The following is an 18495-nucleotide window of genomic DNA, read 5'->3' as shown; positions in this document are numbered from 1 at the left end:
CATTTTGTTCCGAACGCTGGGTGTGGGCTGCGAGGGTTGTGACATCATGCACACGTTGTGTCACACCACGCCCCCTCAATGCAAGTCTATGGGAGGAGGCACCCTCCCATAGACTTGCATTGAAGGGGCGTGGTGTGTTGCCACTAGGGGGCATGGCCATGATGTCACGACCCCCGTAGCCCACACCCAGCGTTTGGATTTTTTTTTTTCAGACGCTGGGGCAGTGGAGTACCCCTTTAATAATCATTTTCAAATATAACAACACTAAACATTTCTTTGTACTTTTGTGACAACTGTGTCATGATCAAGAATGCTGGTATTATAGATTGAGTCCAATCATTAACTGTTTCAGTAACACCATATATAGCCAATAAAAGAAGTTGCGGATTAAAAATACATGACTGTCTTGTTTTCTTAAAGGGGTACTCCGGCGCTAAGACATCTCATCCCTTATCCAAAGGTCCCACTGCTGGGGACCCCCGGGATCTACCATGCAGCACCCACCTTTAGCGGCTTCCGGAACCGCTGGAGGTCCTCAGGCTGAGTCCATCTCAACCCCGAGGATGGAGCATAGTGACGTCACGGCTCCGCCCCCTCAATGCAAGTCTATTGGAGGGGCATAACAGCTGTCTCCCATAGGATTGCATTAAGGGGTGGAGCCATGACATCACTATGCTCCATCCCCGTGATCGCCAGTAATCAGACCCGGAGCAAACACGCTCTGGGGACTGATTCTAACGGGGTGCGGCATGGAAGATCACGATCAGGCATCTTATCCCCTATCCTTTGGATAGGGGATAAGATGTCTTAGCGCCGGAGAACCCCTTTAAGGAACAGCACCACTCTTATTCATAGAGAGTCTGAATCAAAGTCCCCAACTAGTAACACCCAGATGGCTCCTTAGTCATACATTTCAAATCAGAATAATAGAGGACAGTACAACGCAGAGATATAGCAAAAAGGTGTTCCAGAATTGTTATTTCATGAATTTAATAGTCCATGAATGAATAGTACCTGCAGTTAAGGAAAGATCACAGTGGATGTCACTACTGACACCTGCTGTGAGTCTCCTGTATAATTTATAGATGTGGCCGCTCTTATATGGTCCCCTGCACTGACGTATATATACACATATTCATATATCCCACAGAGAGTTGTGATAGGCTGGAACCATCTGGCCAATCACAGCTCTGCGGGAAATATGAAAAGGTGTATATATACGTCAGTGCAGGGGACCATAGAAGAGCGGCCGCCGCATCTATACATTATACAGGAGGATCGCAACGGGCAATCTGTCAATTAATACAGGTACTACTACTCCCATCATGAAACAGTGTGTTCCATGCTGGGAGTAGTAGTACTACCTAAAAAAAAATTAAAAACAAAGAAAAAAAAGTGAAAAACACACACTACATTTTTATTATTGTCAGCTACATTTTTAGGTCTCCACCAGCCCACATAAATTGTTCCCTGTTTTAAAAGTAATAAAAATGTTGTTATAAAAAAGATACATTTTGTTTGATACAATATTTTTCCTTCACTACTGTATCTTTTTTTTAATTTTTTTTTTAATGGTACCCAACAAAATTTTATTAAAAAAAAGGTATATCCATTACTTTTTTGGATCGCTAAAGTCCAAAAAAGAATGAAAACCGCCGGCAAAAACACCAAAGTTAAAACCCACACATGGTTTTTCTTGGCGTTTTTTTCAATCCCATAGACTTCTTGGGAGAAAAATGCCAAGATTTTGACTAAAAAAATTGCCAGTGGCTCAACATGCTGCGATTACCAACGATGGGAAAAACGCCAAAAAAGAGTGAAAAAACGCCAAAGGGATTAAAAAAACGCCAAAGTGAAAAACGCCAAGTGGAATGAGAATTTTGCGATTTCTCATTGATTTACAGCTAACATCTGGCCGCAGCGTTTTTGGCCGAAAAAAGCCATGCGGCAGAACTGGCGTTTTTCTTGGCATTTAAAAGAAAGAAGAAAAAAAACCAAGTAGAAACTTAGCCTTAGAACCAGCACCCCACTGTCCTATTTATTGAAGTAAATAACAGAAGATCCAAAGGCTTGTATGGGTGGATTTTTATACCAACTTTCTGTATAGCCTTTATAGTTTTTACACATCTCCATTCCATTTTTCACTACATTTTTCACTTCATAGACAACACTCTTACAGTACAGATAATAATATTAGTTTATACACTATGCATTCACACATCACCATATCTCACCATATATTCATTTATGATCACATTGATCATTTACACATAGCACTTAATTCTTACAGTGCTGTATACAGAAAATTTTTCTATTCTATACACTATTTACACATTGTCATCCATGCACCATCTTTAGCTCATATTTAAGTGCTTCATCTTTTAGTCACATTATTCCTTTCATGCACACTGCCATCTCACATCACTCCTCACCTTTTCCATACTCTCACTTTCACACATACAACCTTCATGAGCATGCACACGCTGACAGCGTGAGCACTCTCACCCTTTTTCCCCGAGTGCGCACGCGCTGATAGCGCTATGCGCACCCTGTCTCATTTCTGCACATGCTCCAGTGCTCATGCGCTGATGAAGCAATGCACATTTCTGCAATTTACTTATTTATTTTACGAAAAAACAAGATTTTACCAAAAAACAACTCAATAAACTACAAAGAAAAAAACGCAAAATTTGAGTCAAAATAAGATAAAGAACATAAACTGCATGGCACTTGAACACATGAACAGCAGAATTCCCTCAGAAACAGTTCAAGCAATGTCTACGCATTCAAATTTTGTAGTGTGAATGGGCTCTTATAGAGCTGTAGCTGTTCTACAGAGAGATAGCCTGCTACAATAGCTACTTTTCAGAGTGGAAGACAGGCTGTACAAGAGCTGTTCTACAGAGAGAGGCAGTTTATCACAAGAGCTGTTCTACAGAGAGAGAGGCAGCCTATCAAAAAAAAAAAAAGCTGTTCTACAGAGAGAGAGGAAGCCTATCACAAGAGCTGTTCTACTGAGAGAGAGGCAGCCTATCACAAGAGCTGTTCTACAAAGAGAGAGGCAGCCTATCACAAGAGCTGTTCTACAAAGAGAGAGGCAGCCTATCACAAGAGCTGTTCTACAGAGAATGAGGCAGCCTATCACAGGAGGAGGAAAAAAATAAAGTGCAAAAACTAAAATTGGCCTGGCCTCTACTCCGATAATTACAAACAGGTTCTATGAGAAAATTCCCCCTTCCCTGCCAGGACAGGCCACATGACTAAATTATGTAAACCAGAAGTGTGTTCAGCATGGAGACCGTAAAGAAAGGAGAGAAAAAGATCACACAGCTGTGAAGGAAAAGCTCCCATCTCTGGATGGTAAATAAGATCATATCTATGATTTGTTATTATGATTCTCAAGTATTCTTATATATGTTCGATATGTTGTCAAGTTAGTCTATGCTATGTTGGGGATTGGAAAGTTATGGGAATGGAAAGCATAAAAAAACCAAACACAATATAAGGGGACATAGAATTATTTACCATGTGATCTGACATTTTTGGATGATCTGACTAATGTTCTTTTGCAAACAGAAGATTCACTAGAAGCAGATACTTCAGCAGAGGGGGGAAGCTTAAAAAGACACTTAATAAGTGGAGGGTGCAAGTCTTTTTTTAAACTAAAATGTATTTTCTGTCAGACAGTCCAGATTTGTGACCCGTGTGGATGGTAGATTTACAGAACTGTACTGCTTTATACCTGTGCCAGGATGAACGGCTTCTTTCAACAGCAGGTTTAGGAGATTGGCGGTGTGCAGGGCCGGACTGGGACAAAAAATAGGCCCGAGCCTATAAGCAGCCCATTTTTTTGGTGGGGGGCCAACTGCTGAAACCCCCACCAATCACCTTGGTTCAAGTTGCTCTCCAGCTATTGTAAAGCTACAACTCCCATCATGTCTGGAGAGCCTCAGGCATTAGGGGAGTTGTAGCTTTGCAAGAGCTGGAAAGCCACAGATTGGGATACAGTTTTACCCATCATCATTGCAGAACTTACTCCAGCAGTGATGAGAATACACAAAAAAGTGACCTGAGTGACATCTTCTCTGTTGTCTTTTCTTTTCATCTGGTCCAGACATCAGGACTTCTTCCAGCTCCATCTTCCGCTGCAGAGTCTGACGTCCAAACATCACTGGCTCCTCACTATGTCAGCAGATCCTCATCCTCTATATAAAGACAATAATCATTATAACCCTGTCAAATACTGTGCCCTCTTAATATAACAATGCCACCCAATGTACCCCCTGAATATAATACTGCCACCTACTGTACCCCCTCAATATAATACTTCCACCTACTGTACCCCCTGAATATAATACTGCCACCTACTGTACCCCTGAATATAATGCTTCCACACACTGTACCCCCTGAATAAAATACTGCCACACATATGCCTGCCACACACTGTGCCCTCTGAATATAATCCTGCCACACACTGTGCCCTCTGAATATAATCCTGCTACACACTGTGCCCTCTGAATATAATCCTGCCACACACTGTGCCCTCTGAATATAATCCTGCCACACACTGTGCCCTCTGAATATAATACTGCCACAATCTGTACCCTCTGGATATAAAGCTGCCACACACTGAAACCTCTGAATATAATACTACCACACACTGTACCCCCTGAATATAATACTGCCACACACTGTGCCCTCTGAATATAATACTGCCACAATCTGTACCCTCTGGATATAAAGCTGCCACACACTGAAACCTCTGAATATAATACTACCACACACTGTACCCCCTGAATATAATACTGCCACACACTGTGCCCTCTGAATATAATACTGCCACATATTGTACCCCCTCAATATAATACTGCCACACACTGTACCCTCTGAATATAATTCTACCACACACTGTGCCCTCTGAATATAATACTGACACACTCTATACCTCCTAAATATAATACTGCCACACACTGTAACCTCTGAATATAAGTTTGCAACACACTTTGCCACTGAAAATAATACTGTCACATACTGTACCCTTTGAATATAATCCTGCCACACACTGTACCCTTTGAATACAATACTGCCACACACTGTAACCTCTGAATATAATATTGCCACACTGTGCCACACACTGTTTCTTCTCAGTTCAGCACAATGACACCTGTCCTCCTCAAGACCCCTATGTCCTCCGCCCGGCTACTCTGTAGATGTGTATATGACTGGTTTATGTATGATAGATGTATATATGTATGATATGTGTGTATGATAGATTTATGTATATATGTATGTATGATAGATCTATGATACATCTACACATCATACACCCATCTATCATACATATACACATCTATCATACATACACACTTAGAATACATATACACATCTATCATGCATACACACATCCATCATACATACATCTATCATACATACATACACACATCAATCATACATACATCTATCATACATACACCCACTGTCATACATACATCTTATACACACACAAATATCATACATATGCACATCCCCAACCTCTTACCCTCCTGGAGATCAGCCCTGCGGCCTGCCACTCACCAGGTGACAGGGATGCCGCAGGGTCTGAGGCAGAGGAGATTATACAGCTTGTGGCCGCAGGGGATGGAGTGGAACTGAGACTGCTGCCTTTTTACAGGTGCTAGGGATGTAGCGGCAGTCACAGGCAGGGGCATGTCAGGGGCTTGGAGCCGACGTTCATGCCTAGGCTGGGCATGTCTGCTCCCAGCAGCCCCTCTGCTCTTAAAGGGGCAATGTCTCTGCCCCATCTAACTGTGCTAACGGCCGGCCCAGAGCGAGGCTTCGACAGGGGAGAAAGGGACACAACATTGAAATAAATAAAAGTGGCCTCCCATTCACACCTGCCGCTGTAGTATAGTGTAGCAGTGCTATGAGACCTGGTCGCAATGGCGACCTTCGCGGCCTCAATAGCTACGCCACTCTATGTATGATAGATTTGTGTATGATAGATGTGTGTATGATAGATGTCTATGTATGATACAGAGGCCTATTTATGATACATGTGTGATCTATCATACATACACACATCTATCATACACAAATTTATCATACACAAATCTATCAATCATACATACACATCTATCATATATACATGCATAAATCATAATTACACACATCTATCATACATACATACTCAAATACATATACACACACACCTTACAAACATACACAAATCATACATACATACACTTCTATAATACATACACATCTATCACACCTACATACACAAATCATACATCTATCATACAGACACACACATCAATCATACATATACACATCACACATATATACATCATACACACACACACATCTACCATGCATACATACACCCCCCTTCCCCCCCAACCCGGTCTCCTAATCCTCAGGATATCATTGCCGCTCATCAGGTGCTGAGGGTCAGAGGCAGTGGAGATTGCCATTATCGCTGGTCCCTGAGAGGCAGCAGAGGCTGCTGCTTCTATGTGTCTAGTGTCTAACTAACACAAAAACTGGTATATAGAGCCCAGAGGTATACTCCCGAATGACAAGATGTTAGCAATGCATATGTATAGGGTAGAGTGACAGAGGTAGTTGTGGCTATAAGATGGTAATTGCGTCCTGGTTGTCAGACATTCTAAGGCTATAGGATGTTAATAGTAGCCAAAGGAAAAGGGGTAGTGCTCTCTAATCATCTAACGTACCCCTCCCTCTGTCCCTGCCTTTTGAGGGACCCACCTCCTTAACAGGGTGGCCTCAACCACGGTGCCGGACCCTACACTCTCTACGTGAAGGGATAAAACAAAAAATGTTTAAAGATATAAATACACAGATATAGAAAAAGTATACTGGTGTATACCCCGGGGCTCTAGATTGACCAATAAACACAAAAAATGTGCTCAAAAATGTGATCTAAAAACACACAAGGTTTTGCCAAGAGTAGAAATAAATTATCCTACGCGTTTCACCTCCCTGATAGATGCAGGATCATCAGGGAAAAAAACAAAAAAAGGAACCACTTGGCACATAAATAGATAGTAATCAAATATGTATATGTATACCAGTAAAGTCTATATATATGACCATAGGATATAGAGCAGATGAAGGCTCAACAGCATCGAGATACACATGTAAATGTCAGCCAACTTGTTAAAAATGCCATCAAATATATTAAATGTAGCTTTAACGGCCAAGAATCGCTATGTATTTTTACCTCCAACCATTATGTATGTATAAATGCAATTGTATTCCTAGATGAGCAGAACATAAAAAAACTCTACAAAGGGCACATGAGATGTCTATACATAGGATATTGAATTGGGGACCATCAAGAATACATCATATCCAGGACAACAAAATCAAAGAGATACCGGTGGGGAGAGGCTCTATAGAAGTTATAATGGAGCAGGTGCAATGGTGCACTCCCCTACTCAAGAACACCCTGCTGGCTCCAGCTAAATACAGTAATATGCTTTAAGATGATAAATCATACACAAATAGCCATAATGTCTGGGCACATAACTTCAATACGAAAAATCATGATAATGCATCGTAGAGCCGCGGTGTGTAATGGCCCACGGCGGTAGATACTTATGTGTCACCAGACGGCATGCATGCTCCAAACCAATAGATTCCTCCGTGACAGATGTGCCAGACATATGGGAGCCCCACTGATGGCGTATAACCTCGATAGCTTGCTGAAGGCTTATGAGTTAACCGTGCAGCAGAGTTTATAAGTCCCGCTGTTCCCTTACCTTCCGGTGATGCAAGACGCCGAGAGCGGCTATACTGCGCATGATCGGAAGGCGCCCTCATCACGTGTGCGTTCCACATCAAGTCACGTGAGCGTTCCACATGTCAAGCACATAGACACTCGGAAGGTATCACAGTAAGGATGTGTGTGCGTTCCAACTGCCGGAACTATATTCGGGATCGGAAACAGTCATTAAATAGTTTAAACTTAGAGTTATACATCCACGGATTTATGCATACCAATGATAACAATAACAATGATGAGTGCCAAATCGCCATATGATTCTTAGATGAATAGGACAGTAAATAAAGTTACTTTATTATATAATAGATGATGATGTATCAAAGATATACGATAGATTACATAGTCGATGAAAATGTTACAGATATAAATATATTATGAAGGGCTGAATGAGCGAAGTATATCATATAACTGCTGCTGGCAAAGCATGTGCATCAAATGCTAAATACAGGCATAGGATACATAGGCGAACTTGCAAAAAATATATATATATATGTGTATATATATTACCACTCACATGTAGTCCTAGATGACAGGATGACAGATGACAGTTAGTAGTAAGTAACCAGATGGTCTAGGATTTTATTTTGTTCCTGTGTTGTTTGTTTTTGCCTGCAACCTGTATAAATAAAGCTGGCGAGGCACCAGACTTATGTTATGAACTGTTGTCTGCTGAGTTATTGAGAGGAAACGTGTCCCGTGGCAGTGACCAGGACGATAACAGAGCTATCCCCAAGGTGGAAACCTCACATTTGGTGGAGGATGCGGGCAACACGTTGCTAAGGGCAACCAACGGACGAGTTGCAGACAAGCCATTGCTAGGAGCAACCTCCTGCATGTTGCAAATCGGATGAGCCCAGCAGAGGAGTACAAGCACAGGACTGAGCCTGTGGTGGAAAGTTGCTAGGGGCAACGGATCGTGTTTGGAAATGGATCGACTTGCTGGGAGCAACCGACGTGGGTCACAACCGGTGGTCGCCAGGATGCAGCTGAGGACCTGTGAGTTGTTGGTGGGCGGAATCCCACTGTGGGTGGACTTATGCATGAGGTAATACCATATGTGAAGTCCCAAGGCCTTAAGACAATTCAAATTCTTTGACACGTGGTTTGTGCCGAACTTACAATTGATATTGTACTGGGCCCGAGACTTTCCGTATTTCTGGCAATTGTGGGATGCCGAGAGTGCACCAGAAAAGCTGCACACAAAGGTTCAGGAGGTAGTGAAGACTGGGGTGTCTCTCGTGGACTGTGTGAATGGTGCTGTATATTGTGAACCCATGCAGGCTGATAATGTTTTTGTTGAAAAACTTATGATGATGTGTTCAGATGTAAAGAGTACTATTCCCACCTCTAACAGGACAAAAGAAAACCTGTGTGAGCTGGCAATAGAAGGTAAAAAGGTGATGGTTTAGTTAGAACCTAGATGTATAAGAAGTATGGTAAAAACCAGCGGCAGAAAGCCAGACTATAATGTCTATGCAAGCCGGTATTTGGGGTTATAAAACGGTTAATGTATGTATTTCTACTCCTTATGGTACTATAGGTCACAAAGTTGCAATAGAGCCCTCCTTGGAGTATGAGGTAGTACTGGGGAAGGATTTTCCATTTTTCCAGCAGTTGTGGGAAGATTGTCAGGTGACTAGAGCAGGGACATCTGATGGGCTCACAACACTTCACTTACACCACACAGCAGTGGAAAGTAACTAAGCAGACCCTAGGTTTATGTAAGGTGGGAGTGTGCCAGTCCACTAGGGGATCTGAAGAACAATCAACGAGTCAAGTTAAAAAGGTGACTCAAAAAGAAGCTAGGGAAATGGCTGTGGAAAAAACAAAACTACAGAAGAGAGTACAGGTGGAGCTGGGTGCTGCGCTTAGGGTCACAGACAGAATCTTAAGTGAAGGAGATGTGGCGTCTGGACCAGAGAGGGGTCATAACCAGGAAGGTCGAACTGCTGGACAAGCTATTGTTGCTGACCCAGGAGCCCTAGTCGTTTCTGTCAAGGAGCAGTGAGACAGTTCAGAGGATCTGCTCGGGAATTACCCGGAGACTCAAGTGGCCGCAACCCTGAAAAAGGGGGAGACTTCATCTAGAAATGGAGAAGAGTCGGAAGTAGTGTCTGAGAGAGGACAAGAGAATGACTCAAGGTCCAACAGCGAGAGTGAGGAGAGCCCTATCAGTAAAAAGTCTCGGAAATGACGAGCTGGCCTTGGGAAAAAACTGGAGCAGATCCAGAATCTGGAAGAAACCCTGCAGATGGTTTCTGTGAAATTGAAGGAAAAAGAAGAAGTATAATGTTTGACAGAGGAGAGGGACAAATCGCTTGCAGACTTTAAGAAAGAGTAGGAAGTGAAGCTGCAGCTGGAAAAAGTCATGGAGCACCACAGAAGTGAGTTCGTGGCTCTGCAGGATGAACTGTCCCGCTCCCGGAGTCTGGTGACCTGCAAGAAGAATGAAGTGGAGTGTCTGGCCAAGCAGATCTCCTTCCAGGTGGAAGTGAGTGTTCTGCATGGTGCATATCATGCTCTATGGTGTGATCACAAGGCTAGGCTGGTAGCCATAGAAGAACTGGAGCGAGAGGAAGTGCTGATGGCTCATAAAGTGCAGAGCCTGGAAGCGCAGAACAAAATGCGCAGTAGGTCCCAAGCAGCTGCCTTGGATTTGCTGGGAACGCAACTCTACGAGCAAGAGGCTCTGCTGTCGGACAATGAGCAATTGAGAAAACAATTGCTATCTTTGGAAGATACTATCAGGGACTTGACAGTCATGAAAGTCCTAAAAGAGAGCAGAGACCAAGCTATGGTGGAATTGGCTAGAGAATGGCTTCTGGGGCAAAAGCTACTGGATACAGGAATGCTTTCTCTGAAAGTAGCGGAGTCTGAAACTAAGACAGGTGAAGCCATGTGAGAAGTCCTCTGAAGCCAAGACTGAGGTGAAGCCATGTGAGAAGTCCCCTAAAGATAAGATTGAGCTAAAGCCATGTGAGAAGTCCTCTGAAGCTAAGCTTGAGATGAAGCTATGTGAGAAGTTCTCTGAAGCTAAGATTGTGGTGAAGCTATGTGAGAAGTCCTCTGAAGCTAAGACTGAGGTGAAACCAGGTGGGAAATCCTTTGAAGCTGAGACTGAGGTGGAACAGTGTGTGAGGTCCACTGAAGCTACAGAGAAAAGGAAAGTGGTTAGTAAAGTCACTGAGGCCAAAAGATTCTCTGAAGCAGAGCATGGACCTAACATAACAGCAGAGGTCCGGCAAGTCGAGGACAGAAGAAGACAAAGGTTGAAAGCATCTGTCTTCTCCCTACTTAGTCACAAGAGCCCTGCGCACACCAGGGTAAAGAACCTGGTGGTGAAGAGGGGTGACCAGAGTGGAACCCCTGGCAGGCAATTGGCGAAAGGTGACCGGCAGACGTGGACTGGCTGGCAAAAGTGGGTAAGAAAGAAGTCAAGGACTTCAGTGTCTGTTGAACAAAAGTTGGCCAAGAAGAACGAAAGGCAGATTAACTCTGCCTTTCAAACACAAGTGCTCTTTCCTGGTGGTCTGAGCAGAGGGGGGGGGGGGGGGGGGCATGTGATAAAGGGGCAAGGAAAGGGTGCATTTCCTGAGCTCAATCTGGAGAAACCTTCACCTGGTGCCTAAGTAATGAGTCAGCAGAGAGGGGAGGTCTTTATAAGGAAGAGACTCAGTGTGATCTAGGCTCTCCCTAGGAAACAGCAGGCTGGCTGTAAGGGGGAGACACGGGCCCTGTTGAGGAAACACACAGGAGCTGTGAGTGGTCCAAGTTCTGGTGTGAACTGTGAGTAACAGGTTGCAGGTGGCACATGTTTTACTGGCTGAGGGTAGCTCACCAGTTAGTAGTAAGTAACCAGACGGTCTAGGATTTTATTTTGTTCCGGTGTTATGTTTGTTTTTGCCTGCAACCTGTCTAAATAAAGCTGGCGAGGCGCCAGACTTGCGTTATGAACTGTTGTCTGCCGAGTTATTGAGAGGAAACGTGTCCTGTGGCAGTGACCAGGACGATCCCAGAGCTATTCCCGAGGTGGAAACCTTACAATATATATCCATCCAGAGTACTAACACACATACACACACAAATAGGTGCATTACATAGACATACAAATATGCACCCATACACATATATCCACACATACACATATAGGAACACTTACCTTTTTAAAATAATCCTCCATTCATGTATAGTCTTTGCAGGGCTTTCCCCTGCTTACAGTCACAGGCAGCACAGTGCCCTCCCCCCGCCCCTCCTCCTCACACAGCAGTAGCCTGAGAGGAGAGTCCATGGCAGAGGGGAAACAATAAGTGCAGGGGGAGCAAGGGGCCGTTCTTTTTACCACAGAGTACTGCAGGAAGTGCAGTGGACAGGCCGCAAAAAAGAAAAGCAGGCAGCATGGAAGGCCGGCCAGTGACAGTGACAGCACATTGCCTGCAGTGGCCTGCTAGGGGGAGACAGCCTGACCTATGGGACATGCCCAGCCGGCAAATGCCCGGTATTCCCAATGGCCAGTCTGGCCCTGGCAGTATGTACCATATAGGAATCTGAAGAAGCTTCTACCCTCTATGTATAAAGTAATTTATAGGTTCTAGCAGCTTGTTTTATCTGTGATAGTTATATGGTCGTTTTTCTTAAATGGTAACTCTCATTAATACTAATTTTTGCTATTGCACTCCTTATGGTAAATAAAAAATATTTCTAATATGCAATGTTTAAAAAAAATGAAGTTTTCTATGTTTCATTTGTGCTTAAAAAAGCTCAAGAGCAAAATTTCCCCCATCTTATACACAGACTTAGGACCGAGGTCTAAACACAGAAAGTGCATCCTGGAGAGCTGAGGGGGCGTGTCCAACCAACAGCATATGGCAGTTAAGTGTGAGAGGAGCTATGATTGGATGAGGCTAAACACACCCCCCTCAGCACTCCAGGCTGCACTTTCTGTGTTTGGATTTATTTTAATGAGAGTTACCCTTTAATTATTTCTTTTTTTTGGTCATCTTCAGAACCGATCACTAGTTTATAGTTACATAGTACATGAGGTTGTAAAAATAAGAGTCCTTCAAGTTCATCCTATATTTATAGGTAGAATTGTTGCAATGTATGCATGTATTTGCTTGCACTGGATAGATATGTGTTGCAGCAAAATAATACAATAAATATTAATAAAGTTCTTTTTTTGTATGGCGTACACAGATTACCCAGTGCTGTTAAAAGCTAATTTTGCCTTTCCACGTTAAGCGCGCCAGTGAAAATGTGTTGAGCGTGGTTTCACTGGCATATTGATTTCCCTCAGTACAAACTGTACAACCAGTCCGACAGGTTTCCTTTAAATTGTTAGAATGATGATATATCTCAACTATCCACTTCTCCCATATTTACAAACACGTTCTATGAGAAAAATGACTCTTTCTCATAGAAATGAGAACATGACCAATCAGGAAAGGCCGCATGATTAAAATATGGGGGAGGGGCAGGGCAGGGCAGAGCGCTCTGCTCCTTGCTACATCCAAATAACTGAAATTAACAATGATAAACAGATCGATTAATGGAAACTAACAAGTGTTACTGGTCAGTTATATTATATTTAATTTTAACAAAAATTTTTTATATAATGGGCCAATCACTTGTGCTTTGTAATTACATCAATCATTTCACCACAAAATCTACGGCAAAACCAAAAAATAAATATTTGTGGGACAAAATGGAAAAAACCCACCCAACCCACCACGGTGATCCCAATCAGCCCAACTGAGCAGCTGGGATTGTTTTTTATTTTTTTTATTTTAGACACCGCTATCAACTTTGATTGTGGCGACTAAAGGGTTAATGCTGGGCATCCCTGCTATTGGTGATGTCTGCCATCAGAACAAAAAGAGATAGTACTTAAGTTTAAATCTGATCCAGAGTTTGTTACTAAGGAGACACAACTCCAAGCTACTTTTGAACGGTTCCAATTCTTTTTAAAATAAAGGAAACATTCTCAATATATACGTGATTTATTGGATTTTAAGGAAAATAAGGCATATACGCTTATCTCAAAAAATTATACACAGAGTGACACAGAAACTTAGGCATTTACTTCAGATACAGATTTCTCTAAAACAGAAAGGAATACATCTTGTACAGACAGGGCACATGGTAACCAGAGGGGGCGACGACCTAGAGGCTCTTATAGGGCTAGGTACAACTATAATAGGTACCCCACCCACAACTACACTGTTACATCACAACAGTCATGGGGTGGAGGGAGAAACACGATGATGCAACCGCCATCAAACGGACCTGGACGGTCATATTCATCATCAGTACCTGCTTCCTCTTCTTCATTTTTAGAGGGCACCAAAGACTCATACCAACTTCGGGTACGACCTTATCGAGGGAGGAATCCAGCCTAAGATCAGACCAAACCTCCCAGATTGTAAATCTTTCCAAACATGTCCTCACACAGCAAGAGGTGGCTGTTCTTTGAAAGGGACTTTTATTTGTACCCACCACTAAATTTGATGCATTTATGTGGACCAAGGACATCCACCTCTTTGCTCGCAAGTTGAGTTGGCATAAACACTTTAGGATACGAGAAAGGAGGGTGGCGAGAGAACATGGTCTATCTGTTGATGAATTAGCCACTTCCCGAGATTTGGTGTCACTCTTACAGGATAACGAAACTGTCCAGGGTCAAGGACCCTATACTGACTGCAAATTAAAGAGTCATCCTATGCCCCCTACTGGAGATGTGTCCTGCATAGATGTTTTTGTTGAACTAGTAAGTAGTAACTTGCAGTCCATTCCCACTCTGTCTACTCTGTTTACCAATAATTTATCATATAATGAGAGAATGGCAATGGAGGTTATTGAGAGAGACAAAGACCTTATAATAAAACCTTCTGATAAAGGGGGAAGTATTGTACAGGGTGGGCCATGTATATGGATACATCTTAATAAAATGGGAATGGTTGGTGATATTAACTAGTGTTAAGCAGCATAGGCCATATTCGAATTCGCGAATATTCGCGAATATATGGACGAATATTCGTCATATATTCGCGAATACTCGCATATTCGTAATATGCGCAATAAAATCGCGTAGGCGAAAATTTAAAGATTAACCCCTTAAGGACCAAGGGCGTACAGGTACGCCCTTGGACCTGCTCTTCTGATATAACGCGGGGTCATAACCCCGCGTCATAGTGAAGCCGGGACCCGCCACTAACAGCGTGCAGTGCCGATCGCGGCACCGCGTGCTATTAACCCTTTAGCCGCGCGCTCAGACCTGAGCCGCGCGGCTAAAAGTGAAAACGAAAGTGGCCGGCTAGCTCAGTCGGGCTGTTCGGGATAGCCGCGGCTAATCGCGGCATCCCGAACAGCTGACAGGACAGCGGGAGGGCCCCTACCTGCCTCCTCGCTGTCCGATCGCCGAATGACTGCTCAGTGCCTGAGATCCAGGCATGAGCAGTCATGCGGCAGAATCGTTGATCACTGGTTTCTTATGAGAAACCAGTGATCAGCATAGAAGATCAGTGTGTGCAGTGTTATAGGTCCCTATGGGACCTATAACACTGCAAAAAAAAAGTGAATAAAGATCATTTAACTCCTCCCCTATTAAAAGTTTGAATCACCCCCCTTTTCCAATAAAAAAAAAAATGAACATATATGATATCACCGCGTGCGGAAATGTCCGAATTATAAAAATATATCATTAATTAAACCGCTCGGTCAATGGCGTGCGCGCAAAAAAATTCCAAAGTCCAAAATAGTGCATTTTTGGTCACTTTTTATATCATTTAAAAATGAATAAAAAGCGATAAATAAGTCCTATCAATGCAAAAATTGTACCGTTAAAAACTTCAGATCACGGCGCAAAAAATGAGCCCTCATACCGCCCCATACACGGAAAAATAAAAAAGTTATAGGGGTCAGAAGATGACAATTTTAAACGTATTTATTTTCCTGCATGTAGTTATGATTTTTTCCAGAAGTCTGAAAAAATCAAATCTATATAAGTAGGGTATCATTTTAATCGTATGGACCTATAGAATAAAGATAAGGTGTCATTTTTACCGAAAAATGTACTACGTAGAAACGGAAGCCTCCAAAAGTTACAAAACTGCGTTTTTTTTTCAATTTTGTCGCACAATGATTTTTTTTGCCGTTTCACCGTATTTTTGGGCAAAATGACTGAGGTCATTACAAATTAGAATTGGTGGCGCAAAAAATAAGCCATCATATGGATTTTTAGGTGCAAAATTGAAAGAGTTATGATTTTTTAAAGGCAAGGAGCAAAAAACGAAAATGCAAAAACGGAAAAACCCCCGGTCCTTAAGGGGTTAATATAAACGAAAATTCGCATATGCGAAAATGTGCACGCAAGTTTCACACAGTACTATTAGAGCCTTCTTTACACCACACAAGCTGTAAGGAGAGAGGGATGATCACTGTGATGTGTACTGTGAAAAAAAAATAAAAAATAAAGAATATTCGTAATTACGAATATATAGTGCTATATTCGCGAATATTTGCGAATTAGCGAATATGCGATATTCGCAAATAAAATTTGCTTTGCGAATATTCGCGAGCAACACTAATATTAACTTCCTGTTTGTGGCACATTAGTATATGTGAGGGGGGAAACTTTTCAAGATGGGTGGTGACCATGGCGGCCATTTTGAAGTCAGCCATTTTGAATCCAACTTTTGTTTTTTCAATAGGAAGAGAGTCATGTGACACATCAAACTTATTGGCAATTTCACAAGAAAAACAATGATGTTTTTAACGTAACTTCATGATGGTTTTAACGTAACTTCATTCTTTCATGAGTTATTTACAAGTTTCTGACCACTTATAAAATGTGTTCAATGTGCTGCCCATTGTGTTGGATTGTTAATGCAACCCTCTTCTCCCACTCTTCACACACTGATAGCAACACCGCAGGAGAAATGCTAGCACAGGCTTCCAGTATCCGCAGTTTCAGGTGCTGCACATCTCGTATCTTCACAAAGATAAAAGTCTAAGGGGGTCAGATCGGGAGACCTTGGGGGCCATTCAACTGGCCCACAAGGACCAATCCACTTTCCAGAATACTGTTCATCTAGGAATGCTCGGACCTGACACCCATAATGTGGTGGTGCACCATCTTGCTGGAAAAACTCAGGGAACGTGCCAGCTTCAGTGCATAAAGAGGGAAACACATCATCATGTAGCAATTTCGCATATCCAGTGGCCTTGAGGTTTCCATTGATGAAGTATGGCCCCACTATCTTTGTACCCCATATACCACACCATACCATCAATTTTTGTGTTACAATGGTCTTGGAGGGATCTATCCAATGTGGGTTAGTGTCAGACCAATAGCGGTGGTTTTGTTTGTTAACTTCCCCATTCACATAAAAGCTTGCCTCATCACTGAACAAAATCTTCTGCTTCATCATGGTTCTGCCAAAGTCAGTAGGGAACTTGCTGAAAGATTCTTGGTATTGCTTAGCTACCTGGATGACTCCTCCCACCTGTTCCTTGGGGGTGTCTTCGTTCCCAATTTGTAGTTGGGCCCAACAGGGTTCTGCAGGGTCCTGATCAGGTCCTCGTTGAACAACTTGTGACTTCAAGACCACATCTTTTGCGTCCAAATGGTGCAGCGTAGCCACCGGGGTATACTTGGATAGCCGTGCGGCCATTTCAGAGAGGTTGATAAGTCTCACCGGAACTTTCCCGTTTCGGACTGTCACCAAACTTCTAGCCGCTCGCACCAAGGGGTAGTCGTCCAGTATGATGGGCTCTACGAGTGCTTGGTAATCCGGATTCTTCACCCCAGGATGGGCATGACACCAAACAACTGTTTCTGCCTGGGGCTGTAGGACAACATCATGTATGTCTTGGATCCTGACTCAACAGATTTCTCCCTGATGATTCACAAACTTCTACTCTGCTTGGAGTATCTTAAGGTGGTGTTGCGCGGCTCGCCGGCCTGGAGGTGACGTGTGAGGGAGAGATGCATGCAAGGAATTAACAATGTCATGAAAACAGTGCCTCATGATGTTTATGCCTAAAATGAAGTCAGCTGAAAATGAAGTAATCTCTAACACTGGTGACTATTACACCTTGCCCTTCTAAAACATGCTCTCCCACCTGCACTGTGGGCTCCCAGTAGCCATGTCTGGGTACTGGTTTCCCGTTCCCTGCAAACACTCTAAACTCCGCCTCCTTAGGCTCACATAACCTTTCTGTACCCCAATATTTATAGAAAACTCCCTGAGGAATAGTGGACACCTGAGACCCAGTATCTATTAACGCTTGCAACTGGATCCCCTCGACTATCACCTGTACATAAGGACAAGGAGCAACATACATAGACATTCCTTTCTTGGTGCCGGTTGGTTCTGGACCTTCATCAGCTACTCCTGGGGTGCGGTCCTCGACCCCAGGGGACGCCCGTTTAAAGCCCAGCATTGGCTCCTCCAGTGTCCATTCTTGTTGCAATAGCTACAGACAGGTCTTTGAGTCCCAGGCGGCCTCACAGGAGGGGTATCAGGTGGATTGGCAGGGCGGGGGTCAGGTTTCTTAGGTGGGAGTGTGACAGGTCTAGGGGGATTGGACCGAACAGCCATTTCTTTAAAAGCCTTGGCTAACTGCTCAATGTCCTGCTTAATGTCTTGCAAATCGTCTGTCCAAGGGCTAGGGGGAAGTGTCCCAAGGGC

The 18495-nt window shown here is 43.2% G+C and overlaps 1 protein-coding gene across 1 annotated transcript in view; it reads left to right on the top strand.

Annotated features, from left to right (window-relative positions):
- Positions 1-3199: 3199 nt before the first annotated feature.
- The window catches only part of LOC130282177 (inactive hydroxysteroid dehydrogenase-like protein 1), a 35518-nt gene continuing 20222 nt past the window's right edge, over positions 3200-18495 (top strand). Inside the window, exon 1 of the mRNA XM_056530147.1 lies at positions 3200-3360. Coding sequence (XP_056386122.1) covers positions 3358-3360 — 3 coding nt within the window. The 5' untranslated portion in view covers positions 3200-3357. The remainder of the gene's footprint in view (positions 3361-18495) is intronic.

This window comes from Hyla sarda, chromosome 7 (genome assembly GCF_029499605.1).
Source record: "Hyla sarda isolate aHylSar1 chromosome 7, aHylSar1.hap1, whole genome shotgun sequence".
Lineage (NCBI taxonomy): Eukaryota > Metazoa > Chordata > Amphibia > Anura > Hylidae > Hyla > Hyla sarda.
Note: the sequence above shows the minus strand (reverse complement) of the source record. Positions and strands in the feature narration are given on the sequence as shown.